Consider the following 27,626-nt stretch of genomic DNA (forward strand, 5'->3'; position numbering starts at 1 on the left):
TTCAGACTATTTCTCTGTCTGTCTCTGCATCCTTCAGGCTGTCAATGTGTCTTTGGGCTTATCAGCCACAATGAGAAGCATGTAAATGTGTTTTTTGTCCAATTCTCTCTTCTCCTGCCCCCAAACACACCTCCTTTCCAAATGAATACACCAACAATTTTTGGGAATTGGTCTCAAAAGCAGATTTTATACTGATGACAAATCACTGCTATGTTGTTGGGTTAGGGTTGTTGTTCCTTATTCGGGGATGAGGACCTTCTAACTTAACCATTTTTAAAAATATTTGGAGTTGATGGCTGTGGGACAATATCCACCTGAAAATATAAACAAATGAGTTTTAGACCACAACCCAACAGATGGGTTAAAGTCGTCTGATTTTAACCATAAACACTGAGCCAAGAGTGCAGACTGTCACCCTCCACCTTTCTCAGCAACCAGTGGTGGGCAGTAACAAAGTAAATTTACTTGAGTACTGTACTTAAGTACAGCTTTTGAGTATCTGTACTTTACTTGAGTATTATTTTTGGGAGATACTTTTACTTTCACTCCACTACATTTGAAGGACAAATATTGTACTTTTTACTCCACTACATTTCTATTGATGCTCTCGTTACTCTCTACTTTTGAGCTTACGTCAGATTTTTTTTGTTGCAAAATTCTGAGAAAATAAACTGTTTCTGCTGATTTGCGTATGGTTTGTCTTAGTCGTATTGCCGTACCTGTACTACGTCATGCCATATGAAGAAATGGAGGAAGAAACTGGAGAAACTCCCACTAGGCACCCGTGGCCTTATCTCAAACCCATTTTTGTCACAAAAACTGATTCATTTCGGTTTAAATGTTTGTTGTACTTACTACAAAAACTCATCTTCAAACCTGAAAAAGTACTTAATGTTACTAATGTTAATTTTAAACGTAATCGTATGTGCTTGTAGTATCATAGTTGCCATTTTTAAATGGTTTAAAAATATGGCAACTGTTGCAGTGCAGTTGAATGATTAAGTTGACTTCCTGTTCATGTATTTTATACAATTCGTTTCAAAGAGTCCAAGGTAGGGGTTAGGTGTGTTGAAATATAACTACTGTACAATATGAAAACATTTCATTTGTTGTTGAATGCAGCTGAGTCTTGCCTTAATGCGTTTATTTTTGAGCTATAAACATGTCTGTAGCAGAATCGCATCAGTGTATTGTATAATGACAATAAAACTACTTTCCTGTATTTTCTGAGATATTTTAAAAATACTTTTACTTAAGTAATTTTTTAAGCAAATACTTTAGTACTTTTACTTAAGTAATATTTTGACTAAGCTACTTTTACTTGTATTGGAGTAATATTTGACAATGAGTATCTGTACTTTTACTCAAGTAGTGAAGTTGTGTACTTTGTCCACCTCTGTCAGCAACGTCCAAATATGTAGACTTGGCTTGTTCAAGTTTGACTGGTGAAATCTGATAAAATGCTCAAGTAGTATTTATAGCTGCTCTACTATTATTAAAACATCTGTTGGTTTGTCATGAATCTGTCTAATACATGCACGTTTAATATGCAGAGCAGTCTGCACTGAAAAGGCTAAAACAAAGAAAAGAAAAAGGTCAGAGATTGTGTAACATCCTAATGCAGAGATATAAATGATATGAGGCCAGTCTGTTTGCTTCTAAAGCACCGTGGAGGCGTAAGGTTGATAAGGCAGATACACTGACACAAAGTCCACACTAACCAAAGTACCATGAAGTTTTCACTTTGGGGCCGATGAGAGCACCATCAAACACTACACTAACCAAACACTACACTAACCAAATAATAACCTTATTGCTATTAGTTAGGTTCATAGACCATAACTTTGGCACGATACAGCTGTGGTGAGCACTTCTCATTATCATTGCTTTATAATTTGCCACAGTATGATCCTGTTGTGTGTGCTGTTGTTTTGAATGTAATGTATTTTATGAGCTACAAGCTGTCATGTTCATTAAGTGCAACGACTGGCAGCAATTGAATGTGATGGTGTTGAATCATAATGACATTTTTAAATGTCAACAGGATTAGGGTTAGGTTAAACTCCTGTCTGATCAGCTCAAATCAGTTTCATAATTGGCCCACAAGTCATCATGAATGTCCCCAGCTTAAGTGATTGAGTGTGTCAAGCCAGTGAGGGATTGTTTGCGGATGTTAGTTTTTTTTCTTCCTTTTTACAAATAAGAAGTTAATAGTGAGAAATTGAGAGAAAAGCAGAAAAAGAGAGATAATGTTGGTCCTTACCGGATCTCCTCTCAGTCCTCGCTCTCCTTTCAGCCCACCCTCTCCTGGGATACCTGGGATACCCTAAGGATGAAAGTTAAACCTGTCAATCAATCAACACCCCCGACCTTCATTTTATGTTTGTTGATTTTTAATGTAGTGATCTGAAAATAAATAAATATAAAGAGACAAAACCCAAAGACCAACAAGGATCACCATGCAGGGAAATGTCACAAGAAAAGTTTTGAGTTTTTTTTACTGGATTTCCTAGATCTCCTCGCTCTCCTCGACTTCCATTCAGTCCCGGCACTCCCTGCAAATACAGAACCAGAGACAGCTGAGAACTGAGATGCTGAAAACCTTCTTACATCATCCGACCATCAGACTTTATTGTTTGGTTTAACTCTCCAGAGGAGAAACACAGCACAAGAGGTTTACATGGTTATACTTCCACAGTTACTGTTTTATTTCAGAAGTCATAATATTTATCTATAAAGTGATTTACTTTCTATATTTAAATGTTTACATCTTGCTGGTATAACTTTCTATGATCTTAAATTCCTTATTTTGAGTCTACAGGGAGGGAGAACCAGGGTTTGAAACCTCTGTAAACAAACTTTCTCAATTAACACTTTTAATGAGCAAGAGTCCAACATGAACACGACATTTTCTGCAGTTTTTGTTTCGTCTCTTTTCGTTTTGTCTAAGCTCTTTTCACTTTTTTGAAGTAGGTGGGATTGAGTCAGAAAAAGCTGATGTCATGTATCTCTGTGCACCAATATGGCAATATTTGAGTCAAAATGTTAGCAATATTCAAGTCAGAGCCTGTCCAAGATAATAAAAAAAATATTCACTCACCCATTCTCCATGGAGGCCATCCAGGCCATCATCCCCTTTCTCGCCCTGCAGTGATGGAAGAAAATCATCTGTGACATCTCACTGCTTCCTCCTGTTTATGAGACTACATCTGAACTAAAGTGTTTGTCTACATTCAAATATTTCTCCAAATATTCTTCAGTCAATTTTGCACTTCAGTAAATTAATGAATTACAGCACGCCTGAGTCACTCACCCTCTCGCCTCTAGTGCTTCGGGATCCCTGTACACAAAGAACAGCATATAAACACATGATGTTACAAATTTACTTTGAACTGATTTTAGTATAATCATTTACCTTCACGCTTAAAAACTTCTAACAATTTGTAAAAGATTGGCAGGTGTTAAAGGGTTAACAGTGGAAGGAAAATAGAGATATAATTCCCATAACTAATCAACTAACTGCCACAACTGACTGTTACCTTACTTTATCTGTTATCTCTTTGGCAACTGGCACCCTCGAATATATCTGGGACAATAAATGTGTTCTGTATTGTACATCTTGACACGCTCTATGAACACATCGTCAGATACAGCATATTCTCCTGACATCCTGTGGAGATTATCAATGAACACAGTGCAGCATCTAGAGCTGGGCAATATGGACAAATCAAGTATCACGATATATTTGACCAAATACCTCGATATCGATCTTACAACAATAATGTAGAGATGACTGTCGTTGCTTTCACACAATATTTACACAATGAAATATTTGATAAATAATCATTGGTAATGTCGATGTAATGACAAAGTGGGTAAAAGGTTAATAACAGAACAGCTAGAACAGTCTGGTAAGTTCAGAAAATTACACGTTTTTACAGTAATGCAACATTTAAAAGCAGGAAAAGACACTCTGATGAAATATGGCGATATTACGATATCCTAAATCTAAGACGATATCTAGTCTCATCACAATATCAATATAATATCAATATATTGCCCAGTCTTAGCAGCATCTACATTATAACCTTTTTTTGTCTGGACTTCACTGCGTCCTCTTCCTTGGTAGCGCTGTGGACCATGATGGTGAAGAATGTGACGTCATGACAAAACTTTTATTCTTACTTTAAATCTTATTTTTAGATAGTACTATTCCAGATTTATGTGTAAAATGTTCTGAAATAAAAGGTCAGTGTTTCCATTGTGTTTGGCAATGTAGCAAAGTAAAGTAACACAGAAGATTACATCAAAGAGATTCCTATGGAGCCTGGTTTCTTTAATTTAGGATTATATCCAAGAGATCACAAGTTCCTTAAGAGAGAACAAACATTTATAAATATTTGTCTTCTGCATGCGAAGAGATCAATTGCAATGTTTTGGAGAAAAACTTGTAGTCCAAGTATGACTTTTTGGACCAGGCAAATGCTCTTCACCTTGCCTCTTGAAAAAATAACATATATACCAAAAGGGAGGCAAGGTTTGTTTGAAAAAATATGGAGATCTTTTACTGTAGTTTATATACAGAGGATGTAGAGAGTAAATGAAACGTGATAGCTAAATTTGTGCTACCTGATTGTCCTTCATATCTATAATTGTTCTTTGTAATGTTGGTTCAGTTCGTATATGTTGATATGGTGTGTATGGATTCAATGTAAGCTTACTTATTTTGAAAAACTTTCAATAAGTATAATGTTGGGAAAAAAATCTTATTTTTAAGAATAAGAACTGATGTTAAAAAACGCCCAACCCATCTTCAGCACTGTGTTCCTCCAAACAGTACCTTCTGTCCTCTGACTCCAGGACAGCCCTGGATGCCCGGAGGTCCAGCTGGTCCAGGAGGTCCTCTGGCTCCCTGCAACAACCAGAAAAATCAAACCGTGACTGCCAACTACATGAGAGACCAGAAGATATGAGCAGGTCAAGCAGTGTCATACTGTGAATCTCAAATAAACATTTTAGTAATTTATACTCATGAAAAGCCTTCAGGACTTCAGGAGGATAAATTGTGTATCTACAAAATCCTCTTTCATCACCATAAAAACTTCAGACTTCATACTTCTATACTTCTTTTAGTCCCATTTGGACATTACTTAATACATCTTAAAAACGTTAACAGATGTCAAACAAGTTTGATAGAAAGTGATGCCAAGTAAGGCAGATTATTATTTTTAATTGATTCCAATCAAAAAGAGCAAATGTTTTTAAACTGAATTTCACTTCCATTTTATTTTAACGTTCAACACAGCCAACATAAAGCGTCCCATTTTTTGACCACTCCTCCATAATTTCATCCCATATTAAAATGAGTAAATATTGAATGAAGAAACACTTACAGAGGTTCCCTCGTCTCCCACGAAGCCAGGCTGACCCTTCCGTCCAGGCCCACCCTGTTCATTAAAGCAGAAACATTAACTGAAGCCAAACATAAACTCAAACACAATAGTTTGTGACATCACAAGCTCTGCATTTACACAAATCATTAGTTATGAAGGAAGTCGGTTGACCAGTAGCAGATAATGAAATCCTTTACATAACTAAATTATTAACAGTTGCAGACAATGACTAATGGTTCTTCATGAAACCACTTGCTCTCAGTCCAGACTGGACATCTTATTGATTTTGACACATTTTTACAAAATGTTCTTGAAATCATGTTTAAAGTTTTAAGTCATGTCTATGACAGTCACCTTTGGCCCTGGGGGCCCCCAAGGGCCACGGGGGCCATCATTTCCCACGCATTTGCAAGTGACATTGCAGCACTCCCTGTCTGACACTGAATCCTGCAGAAACATAGAACAGCAGAAGAGAAAAGATTTAAAATACAATGAAACTTGTTTTCTGATTTCTTTCTAATGGCCTTATTTCAAAAATCAAACCACATAGTAATACAGGTGTATATTTTCTCTTTTGATTGGGAGGAGCTCTCTCTGTACACAAGTGTTTTCCTTTACAAATATGATACACTAGATTTCCAACACAAACTAAACTATTTAAACACATTCTTGTGATCACGTCATTTTATAATGTTCAATCGGAGCTGAATAAGTCAATACAGAGTTCATTGATCCTACTGATGTTAATGGAGTGTAAAGGTTTACAGCTGCTTTTGTCTTTTTCTTCAGTTAACTGAACTGTCCACAGAGTTGGAGGTTAAGTTCTACAATCTGATAATCCAACAATCTGACACCATCTCATGATCGGCCACATGTACAGTGGTGTAAAAGGAGGCAGAAGTTTAAACTTCTTCCTAAAACCCTCTCTTCAATCAATATCTTCTGTCACCTTTCATGTGTACGACTGAGAACATCTAACATGAAAGACTCACAATCTGTTTGAGGATGGCACTACCGACATCCCGCATGGTAATACTGAGGCGTTCCTCATAGTGGAAACCTCGGCCAAACTCCAACCTCTGCAGCTCGGCAGGGTTTTGGGCTCCCTCCAGAGCCACAGTCAGTAGAGCGTTGACTTCTGCAGACAATAAACACAACAGATTGTAGGTTTGCTGCCTCAGAGGAATTCATATGTCATTTATCTACAAACTGTTGTAATATTAAATATTATGGCAAATGGCTCCATTCAACTGTTCTTCTGCAACAGTTGTCTTTAGGAATATCCCAAACTGATTCACAGGATCAAGACACATTGGTGAGGGGTTAGGGGTAGAAGAGTTGAATGAAGGAAAGACCTACAGGGAAAAAGAAGGAGAGGACAGACTAGAGCCTCCCAGTATTTACCTGAATTTCTCAACCGCTCTCTCACACGCAGCAGATTGTCCAAGTCTTCATCGAGTCCATCGGAGAAGATCACCAGCACCTGAAGGGCAAGGTTTACATGTTAGGTTGATTTAATGAGAGTGATCTTGGTGAGCATCACCTCACCTCGCCTCTAGGGACTGCAATGTCAGTCTTTCTGTGGGTCATCATTTTAGTCAAAGCTGAAATATTTTGACAAATAATGGATTAAATGAAACCTTGTAGAGACATTCATTTTCTGCAGAGGATGAATACTTCTGACTTTGGTGATCCTCTGACGATTGGTGGTGTTGATTGATAGATTGGAATGAAATTTGGTGGACGAATTCATATCGCCCTCAGGATGAATTATAATAATGTTGGTGATGCTCTGACATCCGGCGCCATCATCTGGTCAAAATTTCACTTTATTCAGCATTTTGTTTATGAATAAATACCCAAAAACCCATTGGGAATACCTTTAGTTTTGGCCTCCGCTGTACAATGTGTTAATTACTTATTAGCAAATGTTAACATGTGAATATGCTTCATTATGAAGATGGTAAACATTGCACTTTTAGCATTAAGGTTGAAGTGCTATAGTGCCTAAATTTAACCTCACAGAGCTGGTGACATAGCTGTAGTCTCTTCATCTGGTTTGTTCACAAAGAAGCCATAATAAGCCATTTATTGACTGTAAAGATAATGAAAAATATGAAATTGTTTTTCTGAAACTACTTTTTCAAGAGTTGAAGGCCGATTGAAGCCGTTCACCATGGTCACAGAATGACAAAGTGTTCTCCACTTTAATGTCATGATAAATAAATGAAAACATTTCCCTTTACTGGGATGAAAGTTGCATCACTCTTACCTTCACACCAGCTTTGGACGTGGCAAACTTGTTTTGGAAGGAATTCAGCAGGGCAGTGTTGAAGTAAGTAGGTTGAGTCATCGGCAGGGTCATGACTTTCTGTAACACATCCTCGCTATACTCCTCAAAATTTGTGTCGTAGAGGGATCGTCCATTGCTGTCGTCAACTACTTGGAAGGCAATGCTGGTATTGATTTTGGTGCCATAAAAACAGCACAGGCTAGACACAGAAGAAATGTAGTGCATGATCTGCGGCAGGTTTTTCCGGAGATTGTGATGGCCGCTGACCAGCATCTCCCCAGGAAGCCCAGTTCTTTTTGAAATATCGAATCCAATGGCGATATCGATGCTACACTCTGTATTAAAGGGAAATATGGTATTATCTTTTCCAGATATATAAAATTCAAGTATTAAGTACAAAAGTAAGACAAAATAGCACTTATCAACTCACCAGGTGTACTTTGGATAAGGTCACGTTCACAGACTCTGTCGAGCACCTCATTCTTGATCTCTGCCAAGCCCTTAAATGTCCGCACATTGAACACTCTACTAGGCTTTCCAGCAATCTGCAAGAGCTGCAGGAGGTGGACATCTCCAACACCTATTGCAAAAATCCTAACCCCCATTTCCCTGAGATCGTTGGCTTCGTCCTCCAGGATGTCAACATCATCATTATCATCGCCATCTGAGATCAACACCAGACTCTTGGGGACACCAGATTTACGGCTGCCCTGTGCCACTGTGAAGTAATCCTTAATGTATTTCAAAGCTTTTCCAATGTGAGTGTTTCCACCAAAGTAAGCCATTTTGTGAATGTGTGCAATCACATCCTCCTTGTTGGTGTAATTCTTGAGGTAAAACTCATGGTATTGAAGGTCACTGAACTGTGCAGCTCCAACACGAACAAAGTCTTGACCTACTTTGAAACTGCTCACCAGTTCTGACGTGAAGTTCAACATGATGCCGTGCTCGTCACGATTGATGCTGCTGGAAGAATCAAGTAGGAAGACCAAGTCAGCCTTGTCTGTCTCGCAAACTGCCAGAACAAAGGAAATGATTTGATCACATTATAATTCTATATATAATCACCAAGTGCACTACACAATTCTCATTTTAAAATAAGATTTAAGCTATACTCTAATGTCTTGAGACTCTCGCCATATTCTGCTATTGACATATGGTGTGTTCTACCAGTTATTGTGAAAAATGTGTTGTTTCTTAAATGTGTTATGTACTGAACAACCAAAAATAAATATGATATAACTGCTTTCATATTTTTTATAAAGTACCATCATGCAAACAGGGACTTGTATATGGGGGGAATTTTGATAAATTGTTTGCTTAATTTAGTCATTTGTACCACAGAATCACCAATAATTCCATCAATTTATTGAATGTATTTGATTGTTTAGTAATCCACACCCTGGATAACTGCACTTCATTCAATTTGTGCCTGATATGTCTATAAACCACTTAGAACTAATAGTTTTTCTTTGATATAGGACTGAGATACATGGATATACGTAAGCTTGTGGGTTCAATTACTTCACTTTTACATCAAAGTTTAAAAACAGCATCTTTCATTCATTCCTGTTCAGTATAGCATTTTGTATTGAAATGTACTGTGGACATTATCCAGTTTGTTAAAACTTGCGTCCCATATGATGTGCTGTGAGGACAAACATGTATACTGCTGACCTCCACAAAGAAGGTGAAAGTACAAGGATTGCTAAAATTATTAACCTTTGTATCGTCCTCCTGGGTCAAATTGACCCCGTCTTTTTTGACTGTTCCTTCTTTCCTCCCTTCCTTCTTTCCTCCCTTCCTTCTTTCCTCCCTCCCTCCTTCTCTCTTTCTTTTCTCCCCTACCTTCCTTCTTTCCTCTGTCCTTCTTTCCTTCCTTCCATCCTTTCTCCCTCCCTCCCTCCTTCCTTTCCCCCCCCTTCCTTCTTTCCTTCCTTCCTTCCTCCCCTTTTTCCTTCCCTCCTTCCTTCCTCCCTCCTTACCCTTTCTTCTTCCTCCTTTCCTTCCTTCTTCCTCCCTTCCTCCTTTCTCCCTTCCTTCCTTCCATCCTCCTCTTTTTCCTTCCCTCTATCCTTCCTTCCTTCTTCCTCCCTTCCTTGACTCGAGGACAACAGGAGGGTTAATATGAGATTCCAATGACACATAACAAGTCGTGCTCAACAAGTTAGCAATTCACACAAAAAGCAATTCAAATCTAAACTGTCAGCATGGTCAGAAACCACCAAGTATAAGGAATTTAAATTTGTTCTGTGACTGAATTTTGATACAAAGATGTGGTACGCCTTTTGACCCAAACTTAACATTTAACTCTTGTATGTATCAGCACCACAGTTGTGACATTAGAAGTCTTACCTTCCTGAGTAAAATTGCACCAGACACGGGACACATTCTTGCTGAGATTTTTCAGGGCATCATAATTATTTGCGTAGAAAACTCTGGATTTGTCACCATCAGCCATGATTTTCAGCTGATCTCTATTTGCAGGTTCCACTCCGATACTGAAGACAATGACTCTATTTTCTTTGAGTGCTTTAGATGCCCTCTCCAGGTCATAACGATCAGAGGCATCCCTGTCTGTGATCACCATGAGAATCTGATGTATATTTTTTGTAGGCCGGCCACCGTGTGCATCAGTAAAATATTGTAATGAGTATTCCATCGCCTTGGCAGTGTTGGTGTTTCCACTGAGTGTCTTTATACTCCTCTGTATTGCTTCAATCACGTCCCATTTGTTGTAATACGTTTTAAGAGTAAAAACAGACTCAGCATTATCGGCGTAGAGAATGACCCCAAAACGAGCCAGGTTCTCGCCAACTTCAGTAAGGTCCACTATTGTCTCCATAAACCTGTGAATGCTTTTGAACATATTTAAATTTTTGTTTGCCGAGCCGTCCACCAGGAAAATAACATCTGCATTTCTTGTCTTCTTACAGTCTGGTGGAAGAAAAAAAAAGGACAAAGAGTGAAGGAGGATTAGCAGGCAAAATTAAGAGCTAATTAGTTTTCATCATCCTCTCATGACATAGAAAATAACAGCAAATTGAAAGAGGGATGGGTTTCAGTAGCATTTATTGAATCCAGTATTGAATCCTTTTATTTGCATGTAAATTAAGGTTAAAATAAATACAACTCAGAGATTGGATTGTACCATTTTGTCACAATGCATTCGGTCAGTAAGCATTCTCAGTGAAAGCGCAGAGAATACTGAACAGCGGGGAGGGGTGGGTCAATAGTTTGATACACACAAGCTACTCACTCACTCCCCTTTTTTTTAATCAATATTAATATCTTGTATAAAAAACTGGGCTGGTTGCATCACTTCCTAACGTTTTCAGTACTTTTGTGTAATGTTTGCATCCAAACTGCACTGACATAAACTGGCATGTTGAGCTTGCACTTCCACATCAAAAAAACATATAAGAGAGAGACTGAGAATATTAGAAAGGAAATGAGCGTGGTGCAGTGCTTCTTTTCATCTGTAGATTACAACTGTACCCAGGGGGTTGAGCATAGCTCAGCGGGTAGAGCACCCGCCCCATGTGTTGAGGCTATAGTCCTCGTTGCAGGCGACCCTGGTCATTCCCCCTCTCTCTGCCTCCTATTTCCTGTCTATCTCAACTGTCCTGTATATTAAAGGCAAAAAAGCCCAAAAAAATATACTTTAAAAAAAAAAACTATATCCAGGTATGGATAGCAGTTATTAGGTATTAGGCCTAATTTTAGGTTTTATTTCATTTACTTGGGCGGCTGAGGCTCAGGAGGTAGAGCGGTCGTCCTTCAATTGGAAGATTGGTGGTTCGATTCCCGGCTCCTCCAGTCCGCATGTCGATGTGTCCTTGGGCAAGACATTTAACCCCTAATTGCTCCCGTTGCTGTGCCAACGGTGTATGAATGTGTATGAATGGTTAGACTCCTCTGATGAGCAGGTTGGCACTCTGCGTGGTAGCTCCTGCCATCAGTGTATGAATGTGTGTGAAAGGGTGAATGACGTATGATGTAAAGCGCTTTGAGTGGTCGCACAGACTAGAAAGGCGCTATATAAGTACAGTCCATTTACCATTTACCATTTACTTATAATAAATTCATTATTAATGGCCATATGTCATATGATTTGAATATACAGTAATACAGTATCGATATCGTTAACATTGTAACAGAAAGTATTGTAGAGAATTGAAAAAGTTTGGTATCGCCCATCCCTATTGAACAGCTGCAGCTCTGTCACCACTTTAAAAATCTAATTAAGAAGTCAGCTTTGTAACCACTGACTCTCCACTTGATCTCATGATCCTCTCATGTACATAAATAATCATAATCATGACATGTACACTGGATGTATGTGATGTCCTACTGTGTGTAACTTAAACTGTGACATGCTGAATGGACTGCAGATGCAAATGAGCTAACTCTGGTACAGTACATCAAATGGTAATATTTATGTTAAACCCTGTACATGGTTCCTCACAAATAAAATAAAAACACTGAATTAAGATGTACTACTATTATTACCCAAAAGTGCTGTTTAGGGACATTCCTGGACCCTCACCTGCCTTGCAGAGTTCCACAACCACCTGACTCTCCCACGACTTCAGAGCATCAAAGTCCTTCTCAAAATAAACCCTTTGTTTTGACCCGCTGATATTCTCCAGCTCAACAGTGTTGGCGTCGGCCACTCCTATGGCATAGATGGTTACTCCCTTCTCCCTCAGAGCAGCAGCAGGGTAACTGACGTCGTCTATGGACTTGCCGTCTGTTAACACCACCAGCTTCTGCTGTAGCTCAGGACGCCCTCCATTATTTCTATTAAAATACTCCGACACAGCACTGATGGCTTTGCCAGTCCTTGTACCTTCACTCAACTGCTTCATGTCATTAATGTCTTCGATCATTTCATCTATGTTGTAGTGTTTGTTGAGGGAGAACTCTAGTTTGTATTCGGTGCTGTACTGCATGATCCCAACATGCACCCCATCTTCACTGATGGTAGTCTTGCTGATGATAGATTTCACAAATTCTTTAATTTTCTGAAAATCCTTCTCAGAGATGCTCTCGGAGCCGTCAACTAAGAAAATCACATCACCTGATACGGTTTTGCAAACTGTGGACACAGAAAAGATAAATGTTAGTATGGTATTCCTATATTTGGAGGTGTTTGCTTATATATCTGGTATTATGGCCTTTTTTGACATTTTTTATGATTACTGGGTCTATTTTAAAACATACTTCTGACATTTTATTGATCAAGTCATCTTTTCTTGCAGCCCAGATTCCTTTGTCCTCCAGCAGGCCGTCTACATAAAATCTTCATTATTAATGACCATCTTCTCTAATTGGCTGGAGGTTAGGCCACCACCTTCAGCCAGCCGACAGAATACTAACAATCAATTAAACTTTATTTATATGGCACCTTTCAATCAATCAAATGCAATTCAAAGTGCTTTACAAGTAATTGACAAAACATGATTTTAAATATAGTTTCAGACACTAATGCACACCATAATAACTAAAACCAAAAATGAAAATTGAATAACACAACTATAAAAAAAACTAACTTTGAATTTATTGTAGCTGATTTATCGTACTCTTTGGTAGACCATGAAGGTGAGTGTCACAATAGTCTGTCACAGTCTGCTCTGTGGCTGGTTGGCACTTGGCCGGTTTCTGCTCATCAAGACACCCACCTGATCAGCTTCACTTCTCCAGCGGGACTTCCATTAGCAGTGAGTTCTCTGACCTGCTGTGCTTATTCTGCTGAATAAAGACTGTTTCATACAAGTTCCTGGTTCTATTGTGCTGCTATTGGGTTCACTCCATACCTGTTACATAGTCTAGTCTGCTAGTTAGAGAAGTGTATATCAGTCTCTCTGTGTTGCTTCAAAAGAGAAATGGTCTCATTAAATTATACCCATAAACCCACAACGGTGTGTGGGTTTATGGGTAATGCTGTTTGTCACAGGCTGTGAAAACGCAAAAATATAAAAATAAACTGCTAAATTTGATTGTTATTTAGTCCATGGCTGAATATATGAAGTACACAACATACTTGAGTAAGGTTCCATTCCCAGGGTGGATATTTTGTTATTTACATTACTACATATTATTTTGAATGAGTTTTATTTCTAGAACAGAACCAGGGAGTTCCAGTTTCACATAATCTCTCTACATGCTAGATTTTGAAGTCCAGTGATTTTCTTACCATCAGGAATACAGATGTCAGTGACGAGTTGTTTGTGGAGGTTCTTCAAGGAATCAAAATCATTGACAGAGAAAGTCCTCTCTTTGTCGCCGGCAATCTTAACCAGTTCATCTTGGTCTGCATCTTTCACCCCGATGGCATAGATATTGACATCTTGATCCCTCAATGTTTTTGCAGGTGCCTTGACTTGATCAGTGGCTCTTCCATCAGTGATGACAATCAGGTACTTTGGGACTTTGGGGCGACTGGCTTTCGCACGCTTGAAGTATTGTTTCATTTTAGACAGTGCTTTCCCTGTATATGTATTACGTCCTACTTTTTCAATGGCCATCACAGCTTTTTCCACATCCTTTGCATTTGCATAAGTTGTGAGGTCAAATTCCAAAATTGGTGAGTCTGAGTATTTCATAAGCCCAATGCGGACATGTCGTGGCCCAACACGGAAAGTATGCAGAAACTCAATAATGAACTTCTTCATTTCAGTAAAGCCTGTGCTGTCAATGCTTCCTGATACATCTATCAGGAAGAAGAAGTCTGCTTCATCCTTTGGTACACAAGCTAATGAGGAAAAACAAATGTAAGTCAGTCCTTTTCACAAAGTCTAAGTGACATTGGGACATGTTTGATGAAATGCTAATGCTTCCATATGTGAGCTACATCTACAATACTGATACAATCTTTAAATTTTGACAATAATCAAAAAAATTGGCTCAAACCTTTTTTGGCATCTGACGTTCTTTTGTTGTCTATGACGGCTTGTTCGTTGATGTTATTGCACAGGATTTTCTGAAGGATCGTCTTCATGGGCTTCAGTTCGGTGAAACTGTCCACAGTAAAAACATGCTTATGGGGCGGATAAGATGCTATCTGTTCCAGTTCGGTTTTGCTAGCATTTTTGATTCCTACAGCGAAAACTGTGATGCCCTTCCGACGAAGACGGACTGCAGCTTCGCTAACATTGTCCTGGGATTCACCATCTGTAATAACCACTGCCACCTTCTGGACATCCTTCCTGCTGCCTTTTGTCTCATTAAAGATTTCATCGCGGGTGAAGTTTAGGGCCTTTCCGGTGTTTGTTCCACCACCAGTGTAAGGCAGGATCTTGATGAACTGTCGGGTATCGTTCTTGTCATTGAAGGTGTCAAGGTAGGCCTGTGCTGTAGGGTTGTCGTTGTATGTAACAATGCCGACTCTGACTGTAGTCTGACTGACATCCAGGCTGCTTACAATTGAATGTAGGAAATCGCGTACCAGCTCGAAATTGGCTTGTCCAATGCTACCCGACTCATCAACAATGAACACAATGTCCACCTTATTGACTTCTTTGCATTCTGTGAAAGAAAAAAATTGTAATTAGTTAACTTGAGCCACCACTATTTGAACATTCAAAAACATACTGTGAAATAACAGTATTCATTAAGTAATGCTTATAGGTCTACAAATATGTAACAGGCTGACTAAGTGAGCATGATTGTGTTGATTTGCATTTGTAAAAGTGGCTAGGTTAAAAACTGGCATAAAAGTTGTTAAATGGTGATGATTTTTAATTTTCATATTTAACACTTTTTTCAACAGCATTCACTTTTAGCTGCTTGGCTACAATAACACTAGCTATCTTTGGCTTATATTTTAATTTTACAAACTGACAGTATGTTTTAGAGATCCGATTGAATCATTTACCTTAAAATATAAATTCCAATAATTGTTTACTATCTGGCAGCATGGTCTACGGTGATAACCACGTCAGCCCATATCTACGTACATATTACATCTGCCTTACTTTGTAATGTATGATGATATCCTGTTCTGTCAGTAAGAAATATATCATAAAAGTAAATATGAGAATCACTCCCCTTTGTGTTGAAAAAGATGGAAAGTTTCTGGTGGTATCATTTTTCACATATATGCATTTTCAGATAGACTGTTGATAAAATGCAAGAAAATACATTTTTTAAAGTCGAAGGCAACAATTCAGACAAAAACGACCCACTTGAAATATATTGTTATTTAGAACAGCAACTATTAGTGGATGAATCAATTAGTCAAACAACAGAAAATGAATCACTGTGTATTTTGATTGTAAATTTTGTATTTTTGAGTATTTTGTTATTTACGACAAATGCTAAAACCCTCAATCTAAAGCTTTGAGACCGATCAAGTCATTTTAGGTTGCATCTTTGGACAATTTTCTGTTTTATAGACTTTTATCAACTTATCAATAAGAAATCACTGTTGGTTGCAGCCCAGATATATTATTTAGTTAGTTCTAGTAGCTGATCAAGTGAATTAGATAATAACAAAAGGTTTCTCACCTTCAGTAATGTTGTCCACTGAATCCAACGGTGCACCTGCTCTCATCCCAACAATTAAGTAAGTAATTGTGAATGTGATGTTGAAATTAAAAAAACAAAAACAATCATCATTTACCAAAAAAGACAATCCAACAACTTTTTATTATTGTTGTAAATCAGGTCAATAAACTGGATCTCTCTTAGGGAAACATCACAAGTTCCATTTAATTACCCACCTGTTGTTTGAGCAACAGTGCCACAGAAATACGCCGCTATGAGGCTGAAGAGAAGAACTGTTCTTCCCTTCATAGTGAAATGGCTCATGAGTTCCTCTCTTCCTGTAATACAGATAAAATAGAGTTAGTTGGAGCTTTGTTGTCACACTGGAGAATTGTAGTCAGCTTCACCACTCACATCTAAGAATAGAGAAGACATAAGGAGCATGACATTAATACAGAGAGACTAAGTTTGTGTCTAAGCAGTAGAGGCTAATGTCCCTCAAAGATATAATTTGTTAAAGAAAATTGGCCAGAATTCTAGTTTAAAACATTCCCATTAAATAAAATTATCAACATAATGTGAAGAAATAACACTTTTGAGTTTATGTCAAAGATCCATATGTATTGTGTTGCTGAGATGTCTACTGAAGTAGCATCAGCAGCTAGCCCGGGTCTGTCTGGCCTACAAATTCACAAATCCTACTATGGTGAAACTTTGCAGTTCTGTTTTGTTTTTATAAAAAAAACAACAGTAACATTAAATGATTTATTTGCTTTAATTGTTAACTCTAACGTGATCCAGTGAAAGCCACTGAGATGTACCAGCCATTTTGGAGGATGAAAGAGATGTGAAGGCAGCTGGCAATCCAATCACAGTTGCTGTAATTTAACCCTCGTGTTGTCCTCCCGGGTCAAATTGACCCCATCCAATTCTTCCCATGTACTTCCTCCATCCCCCTCTCTTCCCTCCTTCTTTCCTTCCGTCCTTTCCTTCCTTCTCCCTTATTTCCTTTCGTCCCTTCCTTCCTTCCTTCTCTCCTTTCCTCTGTTATTCCTTCCTCTCTTCCTTCTTTCCTCCCTCCCTCCTTCTCTCTTTCTTTCCTCTGTCCTTCTTTCCTACCTTCCTTCTTTCCTTTCCTCCCTTCTTCCTGCTTCCTTCTTTCCTTCCTCCCTCCTTCCTTCCATCCTTCCTCCCTCCTTTCCTTCCTCCTTTCCTTCCTTCTTTCCTTTCCTTTCCTCCCTTCCTCCCTCCTTTCCTTCCTTCTTCCGTCCTCCCTCCCTCCCTTCCTTCCTCCCTTGACTCTAGGACAACAGGAGGGTTAATGTCATGTCTTGAATAGAATGAACAGTGTTTGAAATAGTGAGCCATGACTCAACATAACAACAGATCTCCTCTATCAGTGGTCAATGGGCAGACTGCCATCATTTCAACAGACCTGTTCAGCCAAATGATCACAGTGGCTGAGAAAGGTCATTCATTATGATCAATCAGAACCACAATAACACTTACAGTATGTACCGTATTCTGCATTGCTACAATCTCACACTCCATCTACACACCAAGCATCCCTTTTCCCCTCTGATCACCACTCAGCTGCACTTAGAAACAGTATAAAGCTTAAACAAGCACAATGCACCAAAGCAACATGAAGTGTGCAATACTATTTTAATGTGTTGCTGTGACGCTATGACTGTTGTGAATATTTATTGTAATTGCATCGTATTTATTATGTGTAATGTAGTTCATTTTAATTTTAATTTTAGGAATTGTGCCGGTAACATCTGGCAGAGGGGGCGACCAATGAAAATCAGCCCTTGGCTGCAATTGGGTACATTTACGTTTTTAGTTCTCTGAAAATGTATAATGATGTACATTGTCCCTGTGGAGAAATAAATAAACCTGAACCTGAGTCGGACTATTGTCACAATATTTCACTAAATGCTTCAACATTTCACAACAAAGTTGCATCAGATAAAGTAGAATTAAGAATCTCAAAACTGTATTTAAGTACATAAGTTTAGTAAACTGATTTTCACAGCTGTTTGAAAGTGTGATAACCTGAGTGCAGAACAGCTCCAGCTACAGAAAGCAACCGAAGCTCTTAGAAAACATCAACATGACTAATACGTTAGTAATTCTATAAATGTCATTTCAGTCACACACCACAAAACGATGGGGAACAGATGAAGAGCAGCTGGTAAAAAGAGGGAAATGATCAGTTTGGCTCCAGCACTAATGTGTGTGAAATAAATTAATAAGAAGTCATCTGCAGATGTGAAGGTGACTGCTGAGTTAAAGTTCATCCCATAAAAAAGATTGAACTGTTATGAACATGTTGCTATTTCCATCAGTTCAAAGTAGTCCGTTTTATCTTTAAAGCCATGTTACAACTCACAAACCTGCCACAGGACATGTACAACAATATAACATCCTTTGTCCTTAAACTCTTAATTCAAATAAAGACAGACTCCCTTTAGAAATGAAAAAATGTAAGAAATCTCAGAGGAAAGATTCCTCTTCGTGGTGGACAGACCGGAAAAATATAAGTGTACAGAATAGACCAAGAAAGTAAAGAATCATTCAAAGTCACTTACACATCTGCTGCACTGCATCTGCTCCCTCTGCATCTGAGTCCCTTCGTCATTTAGGCAGCTTAAGATGAAGGAGGAGGAGGAGGAGGAGGAGGAGGAAGAGGAGGCAGAACCTGCAGAGGTGATAGATACCTTTATCACTGTAAAACTTTTCTTTTTCCTTTTTTGTGTGTGTCAGTGAGAGAGAATCAGAGTTGGCATTTAACTTGTATTTGAGAGGAAATCTGATAATCAGAGTTGTTTCTGGCTCTAAGAGGATTTAAAAAAAAGATTTCACCTTTTCACAACCGAGTAATGTAATGATATTTTAGTTAATTGAATTAACTTAACTCTATTCAACCTGAGGATTGGATTGCACTTGCTGTCTGAAATCCATCACTAAGTTTGCATACGTTTGTATAACAGTAAAAGTAGTGGTTTGGTCCCTCTGACTGATATATTATTATATATGACATCATTAGATTAGTAATACTAGACATCTGAAATGCTTTTTTTTTTTTTAAGTATATTTTTTTGGGCTTTTTTTGCCTTTAATGGACAGGTTAGTATAGATAGACAGGAAACAGGAGGCAGAGAGGGGGGAATGATACGCAGGATAGGACCGCTCGGTGGGGGATTCGAACCGGGGTCGCCTGCAGCGAGGACAACAGCCTCAACACATGTGGCGGGCGCTCCTCCCACTGAGCTAAACTCCGCCACCTGAAATGCTTTTTGTAAGACGTCAAAAGACAAAAAGGTTGGAAACCACTGGTTTCATCTTTAACAATGTGTTGTATTTTAAAAGCTTGTTATATTATCCATTGTGTCAAATCTTCATCTGAAAAGTAACTAAAGCTGTTAAATAAATGTAGTGGAGTAGAAAGTACAATATTTCCCTTTGAGATGTAGAAAGTAGCATCACATGGAAATACTTGTGTCATGAAAATTTAAAGATATATTCACTGAGAGCAGGTTGTCTACCAGAGTTTTTGCAAATGTGGATTCCCAGTTTGCCAGGCAAGAGACGTTCCAGCTGCTTGGGTCACAATCATCCCATATTCATCTCCCTTACAGTTATTTTTAATTAATATGCCTTTTTTTAAATCTCTGCTGAGAATAAGGAGTTGAAAACCAGGATTTCCCTCTCTGTTTCTGTCTAAATGTCAATTGCTCACATTTAAGTTGCTGAAACAAAGTAATGTTTTGATTTTTTGAACAATTTCAATTATAAGAATTTTCTGTCTACAGATTAATCAATAAAAAATCACTACAGCTTTTGATCACAGCTTCTAAAACAAATATACACTATATTTGCTCCCTCTAAATTCTGAATAATTGTAAATGTGTAATAAAGTTCTAGTTTCTTGAAGCACCTCGGAAGTGGTTACTGCCCATGCTACTTCTCTGCAGCAGCCCTGGTTGGAGTCTGGCAAGGGACCATTGTTGGTCATAACTGTTAGGGAATTTTCCATCATTAATATGCACTGGGTCAAACTAGGCTTTGCAGTTTGCCTCACCAAATGATATGTTTAGACACTGTCTCCCCTTGAGATAATGGTAAGCAATGAGTCTGCTCCTTTTGGGGAAAACAGGAGGCATTCTGATAGTGTTGCTATAGCAGTCGAAGTCAGATATGTCTTTGACTGTTTTCCCTGAATGGGGTAGAGGCTACTGGATTCAGAGGTTTGATATAGTGTTGGATGGAGGACAAAGGTCCTGAGTGAGGTCTAAGCAATGTTTTGTCTATAGACCAGTAGACTAAATTCTGTATATTGTAGATGTGTTGGATCTGCCCATATTTGGGCATGGCTCAACCTTGGGCATTATCTGTGTGGTTTAAAGTCTATCCCCGGAGGAGAGAAACTTCAGAATTGAAGGAAGCATCAGGGCATATAACATGTACTGATCATATGTTCGCTTCTCCTTGGCCAAGCAAATAAACCTTTTCAATACAAGACATCCTGGACTCCTGTCTACTCTCTCCATTGATGTATGGGCTGCATAATTCAAATCTCTATCAATAACCATTTCTCTCACCCCTTGTTTCCTGTTGGCATCGTTGCCAACAAATGTCCAATAAAGGCAAAAGTACCCAAAAAACAAATCTTTAAAGACTCCTTCCATGTTCAACTGTGTTCTGGTTTAAGAGCTAAAACACATGTTTAGGCATTGCTCACACTGAGCAGTGACAAAAGGGACTTATTAAGTTGTGGGAGTTTATGTTGGAAGGAGTTCTCCTTCAGTTTGTAGATTTCTGTAGAAATCAGTGTAATATGTGTATTGGCCCCAGAGAGGGGAGGAAGGAAGGAAGGATTAGAGAGGGGAAGAACAGCTGCCTGAGTGAATTCTGAAGAAATGACATAAAAACTCTCATTAGTATGGAAAGCTTGACAGCATTTTGGCAAGATAAATGTTGCCAAATTCTTTTTTGTATCCATCGAGGACGGGGAAAAGGAAAGGAAGGTCAAATGAAAAAATCAACGATGGATAGATAGATAGATAGATAGATAGATAGATAGATAGATAGATAGATAGATAGATAGATAGATAGATAGATAGATAGATAGGTCGATAGGTCGATAGATCGATTGATAGATAGATGAGGCAGCGGTGTCTTTTATCGTAAATATTAGCATGATGCCAAACAACACTGATACAGTCACCTGCTGCTGGGACTACTGTAAGCACAAATCTTGAAAGAACTGTGGAAGGCTGTGAGCTTTTGATCACAGAAGAAGGCTAACCCAAACAGGCCCACTATCCCATCGATCTTACTTGCTAATGTCCGCTCCGTGAACAATAAGTTGGATTACTTACAGTTGCAACTAGGCTACACACACAAAGAGAAGTAAAAGACTGCTGTGTTTTTGTTTTTACTGAAACTTGGCAACCCAGCTGTACAGGCTAACATCTTACCGTGCTGACAAAAACGCAAAGAGCTCCGATAAGACCCGAGGTGGAGGACTGTACGTGTACATTAGAAATATAATATATATAGTCCTTCTATTCCTTCAGTGTGTTTTTCTGTTTTATCCTGCAATGTGCTTATCAGAATAGACTTTAGCCTGAGGTAAATTACAAGTTTTATATCAGAGTTGGCTTGTTGTATTTTAGCACTGTACTAATGGGAGGGTAGAAATGCATCATATCAATATGCGTAAAAAACTGATGCTGAGAAACAAACTATTGGGACACAGAACATTTCTAGTAACTTCAAATATATTATAAAGTCATATGATATCCGAAAACAGTTAATGACATAAATCATGCTGAAGCACTTAAGAAAGTAGGAGAAAGGGGAAGGGATGAAAAATCAATCAAAGTTCAAGACCAGGTCAAAGAGGGAAGAAGGAAAACTAATACAGAACTGGTTTTGTTCATTGCATTTATTAGCAATTGCACATGTGGCCCTTTTAGGTTTTCCACAGACTGGTTAATAAAGTTTTAGGTTTTCTACAGAATGTTTAGAGTAACACTGAAGACACTGACACAAAATACCCATTTTACCCCCATTCTAAAACTCAAATCACTTAAACAACATGATTATTTATCAATCTGTTCCTTTGGCAGTCAGTTAAAACTAAGTCTGTGTAATTACAGTAGAATGACCACAAGAGGGCGCGGACGCTCTCGAGTGTAGCATCTTACATGCACTGACTGTTTTTCCAGCCACAGAAGAAGTCCGAGGTCAGAGGTTATGACAACCAGTAGCTATGCCGCGAAAATATTGAAACGTCACTGATGTGTTATATATGTATTAATTTCTACACAGGTATGTATTGTTGGATGACAGAAATAATCAGTAAGTTGTCTAAGACAGTGTTGTGATGTGAGAGAAAGGTGAAATATTAATGTATGGAGGCGGAAGTTGTGTGTTTACTTTGAATGCTAACATTAGCGGCCAGCGCTAATGTTAGCATGCTAGCTGTTAACGTCCATGACTAAATAGCTTCTCAGGTGATTTCTGTACAGTGCTAAGTGCTGATATTAAACTCTAGCAGCCTGTTCAGATATGTTCATGTGATTTCTATGCAGTGTTAAGTGCTAATGTTAAACTCCCGCAGCTCGTCTGTTGAGCCATTTTGATATTATTTCTATTAAGTGTTAAAAGCACAATATATTGGGTCAGTTAGACAGCCAAGTAAGACCTGTAGTGTTATGTTAGGCTGTTGGTGTCACTACTGGTGTCAGGTCCGTCTATGTTATGTTGTGTTTTGTTAACTTGACACCGTAATAATTTGAAGTGTGATGAAATTCCCTTATGTGAATATGGGATATAAATGTAGTTCACAGTTTCAGGTGCCATAGAAATGTTGTTTTATACAGGTTTTGTACATCAGGTGTTGTTTGATATGTGAAAGTTCAGTGACTGTGCATATGACATAGTGAAAATATTAGTTCAGTGCTAATTATATGTAAGATTTCAGTATTTTAATGACAGAAGAAGTCAGAGGTTATGACAACCAGTGTGCTGCGAAAATATTGAACCGTCACTGATGTGTTGTATATGTATTTCTGCACAGGATCTTATATGAAGAACAACAATAAATGTGTTGCACCTTGAAGACGTCGTTCTTTTAAGAAGTGTAACACACAGATCAAATTAAACAAAATAGAGAATATTAAAATAATTATTTTGTATTGCCTAGGAAAATCCACATTAATGATCAGGAAGCTAATGTTTCTATTAAAAACAAAGAGGGTATTCTGGTGTATGATCCTGTTTTAATCAGTCAGGACTTTCACCAATTTTATCAACAACTATATTATTACAAATATATATAATAAGCATATTTTACAAAAGCTGACTTAGACTTCTTCTTTGACTTGATTTTACCAAGACCAACCACAACCATAAAAGGTAAAGATAGTAATTTATGTGCCAGTTTTTACCCTCTGTGGCTCCTAAATGGTGATATAAAATTGTATGCCAAGGTTCTAGTTTGGCGTCAAGAGTCAGTACTGCCATTTCTGGTCCATCCTGACCAAAAAGGCTTTTTCAAAAAGAAAAACTTGGATAACTTAAAAAGGTATAGTAAGCAATACTAATCCAATACACCTTTTATAAAAATCACTGAATCTCTCCTAACTATCCACAAGCTGCCACAAGCTGTCCCTTCTGAGTGAGGCTGAAAAAAAATCGTATTTCAATACACAGTCTGGACTCTGTGTTTCAGCAGGTAACTCTAGACACTGCTGCATCCAATCAGAGAGAGGTACGACACTGCTGCAGCCAATCAGAGAGAGGTACAACACTGCTGCAGCCAATTAGAGACAGATACGACACTGCTGCCAGCAATCAGAGAGAGGTACGGCACTGCTACAGCAAATCAAAGAGAGATACGACACTGCTGCAGCCAATCAGAGAGAGGTAAGACACTGTTGCAGCCAATCAGAGAGAGGTAAAACACTGCTACAGCCAATCAGAGACAGGTAAGACGCTGCTGCAGCCAATCTGAGACAGGTAAGACACTACTGCAGCCAATCAGAGACAGGTAAGACACTGCTGCAACCAATCAGAGACAGGTAAGACACAGCTGTAGCCAATCAGAGACAGGTAAGACACTGCTACAGTCAATCAGAGACAGGGCGCGTTCAGGCTCGTTCACAGGTCGGATGGAGGTGGGGTGGGGTCGGGTAGTGGAGGTTATTGGAGCAAGAAATGGTGAATCTGGTGCAGGCGGACGCTGCTGTGCTTCTGCCGTTCAGGTGAGTAACATCAGCTCTGCCGTGCTTCACACACACAATAACATTACCTACCTGGACAATCAGCGCACTGTCTGGATGGTCAGGATATGCTGTTGTTGTGATGTTAGCTGTAAAGTAGAAGCAGAGTTGTTAATACAGCTGTTTGAACGCTCTGCACGTTATGAGTCTTTCCGTTATACAGTTCAAGCTACTCAACGCAGTTTTTTTTTGCTTTTCCATCAGGGATAGTACCTGGTACCTGGTCTAGTACCTGCTCTGGTGAGGTTCCAAGTGAGCCGAGCCGATACTAAAAAATGTGATGTCAAAAGACTGCCGGCCACTGATTGGTCAGAGAGTCACTGGAAGAGTCATGACCCCTCCCAAATAATAATCAAACCCGGCATTTTTAAATAACAATAGTTACAGCGAGTTTCATGTGAGTTAACATGGCTCCTATGCACAAAACTAAACCGTGGTCCATTGTCACTGTTCAAAGTGTTTACAGCCACAAAGGCCAATAAACCTCCATCCTTAACTTACACTCTGGTCACTGTAATTGTGTAAAATCAACCTGAACAATCAACTCCTGTTAGTTTATACTCTGTTGTGTTTTGTTACATAAACAGATTGATACACAGATAAACAAATTTACTTTATTGATCCCAAACTTGGAAAATCTTGATTGAGAGCAGCAGGTATAACAACCAGAAGTAGTTTTTAAATTGGATAGTCTCACTATAACACAACAAGAGAGGACTCAACACACAATTTGGACCAACATCTCAGAAGATAAGATTTGTTCTGGAGAAATGGGCGTCGAGCAACAAACTGGACACAAGACTGAAAGAAGTAAGTAACAAAACTGTATTCTTTTATTAATCTGTTCTTTTTCCCCAAAACATTTAACAATAACACTACCACATGTATAAAATATAAATGGATAAATAAACTTTTCCCTTTCTTTTTTTAGACTTAATCAGGAATTAACCAGCTAAATCAGTTAATTGTCTGATTGTTGTTCATTATTAATTTAGTATTAATTTAATTTTAATATTAAGTGCTAAATTTATTTCTGTTTGATTAAAATGTTTTTGTTTAGTTTTTTTACTAATTTGGCTATAATTCAACTATTTATTCCTATTTTGGTTGGTATTTTTATAAATCCTATCTTTGGTGTCTGCCGCAAATGTTTAACTCTATTCTTACTTTTCTAAACCCCCAAAAATGAAATGCTAACAATTTAATAATAATAACAACAACAACATAAAATATTCAATTATCAATAAAAGGAACAAAATAGGACATCAAACTTTTCTCAGGGGTTGGCTCACCACTTCAGTCCTAAATGTCATGTTGGCTACAGGAACCAGCCGAGCTGAAAGATGAAGATCTCAGGTGGTGACGATACAGACAAGATGAAGATGACAATGATGAAGAGGAGGAGACCCTGTCCTTGGAACCACAAAGCCAAAAAAACAATTATTACACAGATCAAATACTTCTTTTCTTTTTCAAAATCAGTTGTTCTATAGTTACAAATTATCATTTGATTGAAATATTATTTTAAAAAACAAAACTTACATTCTTCCTTGACGTCTAATGTTTTTCTCTCTCCTGCCAGGAAAATAGTCTCTCCTTGAATACAGATACGACCAAGGAGATGATTATTGATCCTAGGAAGAGGAACGAGCACGCTCCAGTATACATTGATGGGACAGAGGTGGAGTGGGAAAAAACGTTCAAGTTCCCCTTTTACCATTCTGTATACTTGACAGAAAAGTCAAAGGGTTATGATCCATGTAAACAGTAACTGGCACTGACGAACCAACATAAACTTCAAAAAATGTCAGTGCCCAAATCAACGCCAATATATCTCCTTCTCCACAACTGAATAATTTAACTGGTGACGATTAGGAGTGTAAAGCACAAGTTTCTTCACTCTATTCACAGTTTAACGTAATGAACAACTAAAACAGTGTCAAACTCTACCTGCTCAATATAAACAAAAGAAACTACTACTGTGGGCCTCCCACCTCAAGCCTACTGCTCAAACTCACCCAAAACTACAACATTTACAACTGTAACTACTTGAGCCCCCACATGTTATGTCTAGCTCGTTTAAGAGCATAACAAACGAGGATCACACAGTAAGACCTCACATTCAAGAAGTAATTTATTAAAGTTGACCAAATCAATCAACTAAGGGTTTTAAATTCAACGATAACATGAACCAAGGCTACATTCAACACAATCAAAAGACAAAACCAAAACCAAAATTGATTGCCTGAAAGGCAGAGAGGGGGAGAGAGAGAGAGAGAGAGAAAGAGAGAGAGAGGGGGGGGACGCCATCTTGAACTTCCCCTGTTTATGAAGGCTCCCAGTAGGTGACCTCAATCCCTTGATAAGGGGGGAGGGACCAGACCATCTGGGATGAGATAAACAAAAGGAGAGTAGAAGGCAAACCAACCCCTTTACTATGGAGCCCTAGGGAGTATTTGAGAGCCAAAATTGTGGAAAAACATGGAAAATGTCAAGGCTACAAGTCCATCTCCAGAGATCTGAATGTTCCTGTGTCCACTGTGCGCAATGTCATCAAGAAGTTTACAACCGGTTGAGCATAGCTCAGTGGGTAGAGCACCCGCCCCATGTGTTGAGGCTACAGTCCTCGCTGCAGGCGACCCCTGCAATCCCGCATCGAGCGGTCTTATCCTGCATGTCATTCCCCCCTCTCTCTGCCTCCAGATTCCTGTCTCTCTCTACTAACCTGTACATTAAAGGCAAAAAGCCCCCAAAAAATATAGTAAAAAAGAAAAAGAAGTTTACAACCCATGGCATTGTAGCTAACCTCCCTGGACATGGACGGAGGGGAAAAATTGGTGGAAAATAACAATGAAGGATTGTTCGAATGGTGGATAAAGAAGCTTGATCAACTTCCAAACAAATTTAAGCTGACCTTCAGACCGAGGGTACAACAGTGTCAGCTCACACTTTCCATTGCCATCTGAATGACTATGGTAGGAGACCCAGGAGGACACCACTACTGACACAAAGGCATGAAAACGTATGTGGCAAAGCCAAAATCCTTCTGGGAGAATGTACTGTGGACAGATGAGACCAAAATAGAGCTTTACAGTGCTTTTAAGTACATCATGGTACTGATTATAGAAAATGAAATGATGCCTTCAAAGAAAA

At 38.6% G+C, this 27,626-nt stretch overlaps 1 protein-coding gene across 1 annotated transcript in view; it reads right to left on the reverse strand.

The window, feature by feature from the left end:
- Positions 1–27,626, reverse strand: part of LOC128366935 (collagen alpha-6(VI) chain-like) — an 86,701-nt gene that overhangs the window by 22,131 nt on the left and 36,944 nt on the right. Inside the window, exons 4-18 of the mRNA XM_053327697.1 lie at positions 14,602–15,216; positions 13,886–14,443; positions 12,230–12,787; positions 10,042–10,623; positions 8,117–8,701; positions 7,666–8,021; positions 6,798–6,876; positions 6,386–6,531; positions 5,748–5,840; positions 5,394–5,447; positions 4,841–4,912; positions 3,314–3,340; positions 3,101–3,145; positions 2,502–2,555; positions 2,264–2,326 (exon numbers count right to left, since the gene is read on the reverse strand). Of these exons, the coding sequence (XP_053183672.1) occupies positions 2,264–2,326; positions 2,502–2,555; positions 3,101–3,145; positions 3,314–3,340; positions 4,841–4,912; positions 5,394–5,447; positions 5,748–5,840; positions 6,386–6,531; positions 6,798–6,876; positions 7,666–8,021; positions 8,117–8,701; positions 10,042–10,623; positions 12,230–12,787; positions 13,886–14,443; positions 14,602–15,216 (3,887 nt within the window). The remainder of the gene's footprint in view (positions 1–2,263; positions 2,327–2,501; positions 2,556–3,100; positions 3,146–3,313; positions 3,341–4,840; positions 4,913–5,393; positions 5,448–5,747; positions 5,841–6,385; positions 6,532–6,797; positions 6,877–7,665; positions 8,022–8,116; positions 8,702–10,041; positions 10,624–12,229; positions 12,788–13,885; positions 14,444–14,601; positions 15,217–27,626) is intronic.

The sequence above is a fragment of the Scomber japonicus genome, chromosome 10 (assembly GCF_027409825.1).
Source record: "Scomber japonicus isolate fScoJap1 chromosome 10, fScoJap1.pri, whole genome shotgun sequence".
NCBI classification, from domain to species: Eukaryota; Metazoa; Chordata; class Actinopteri; order Scombriformes; family Scombridae; genus Scomber; species Scomber japonicus.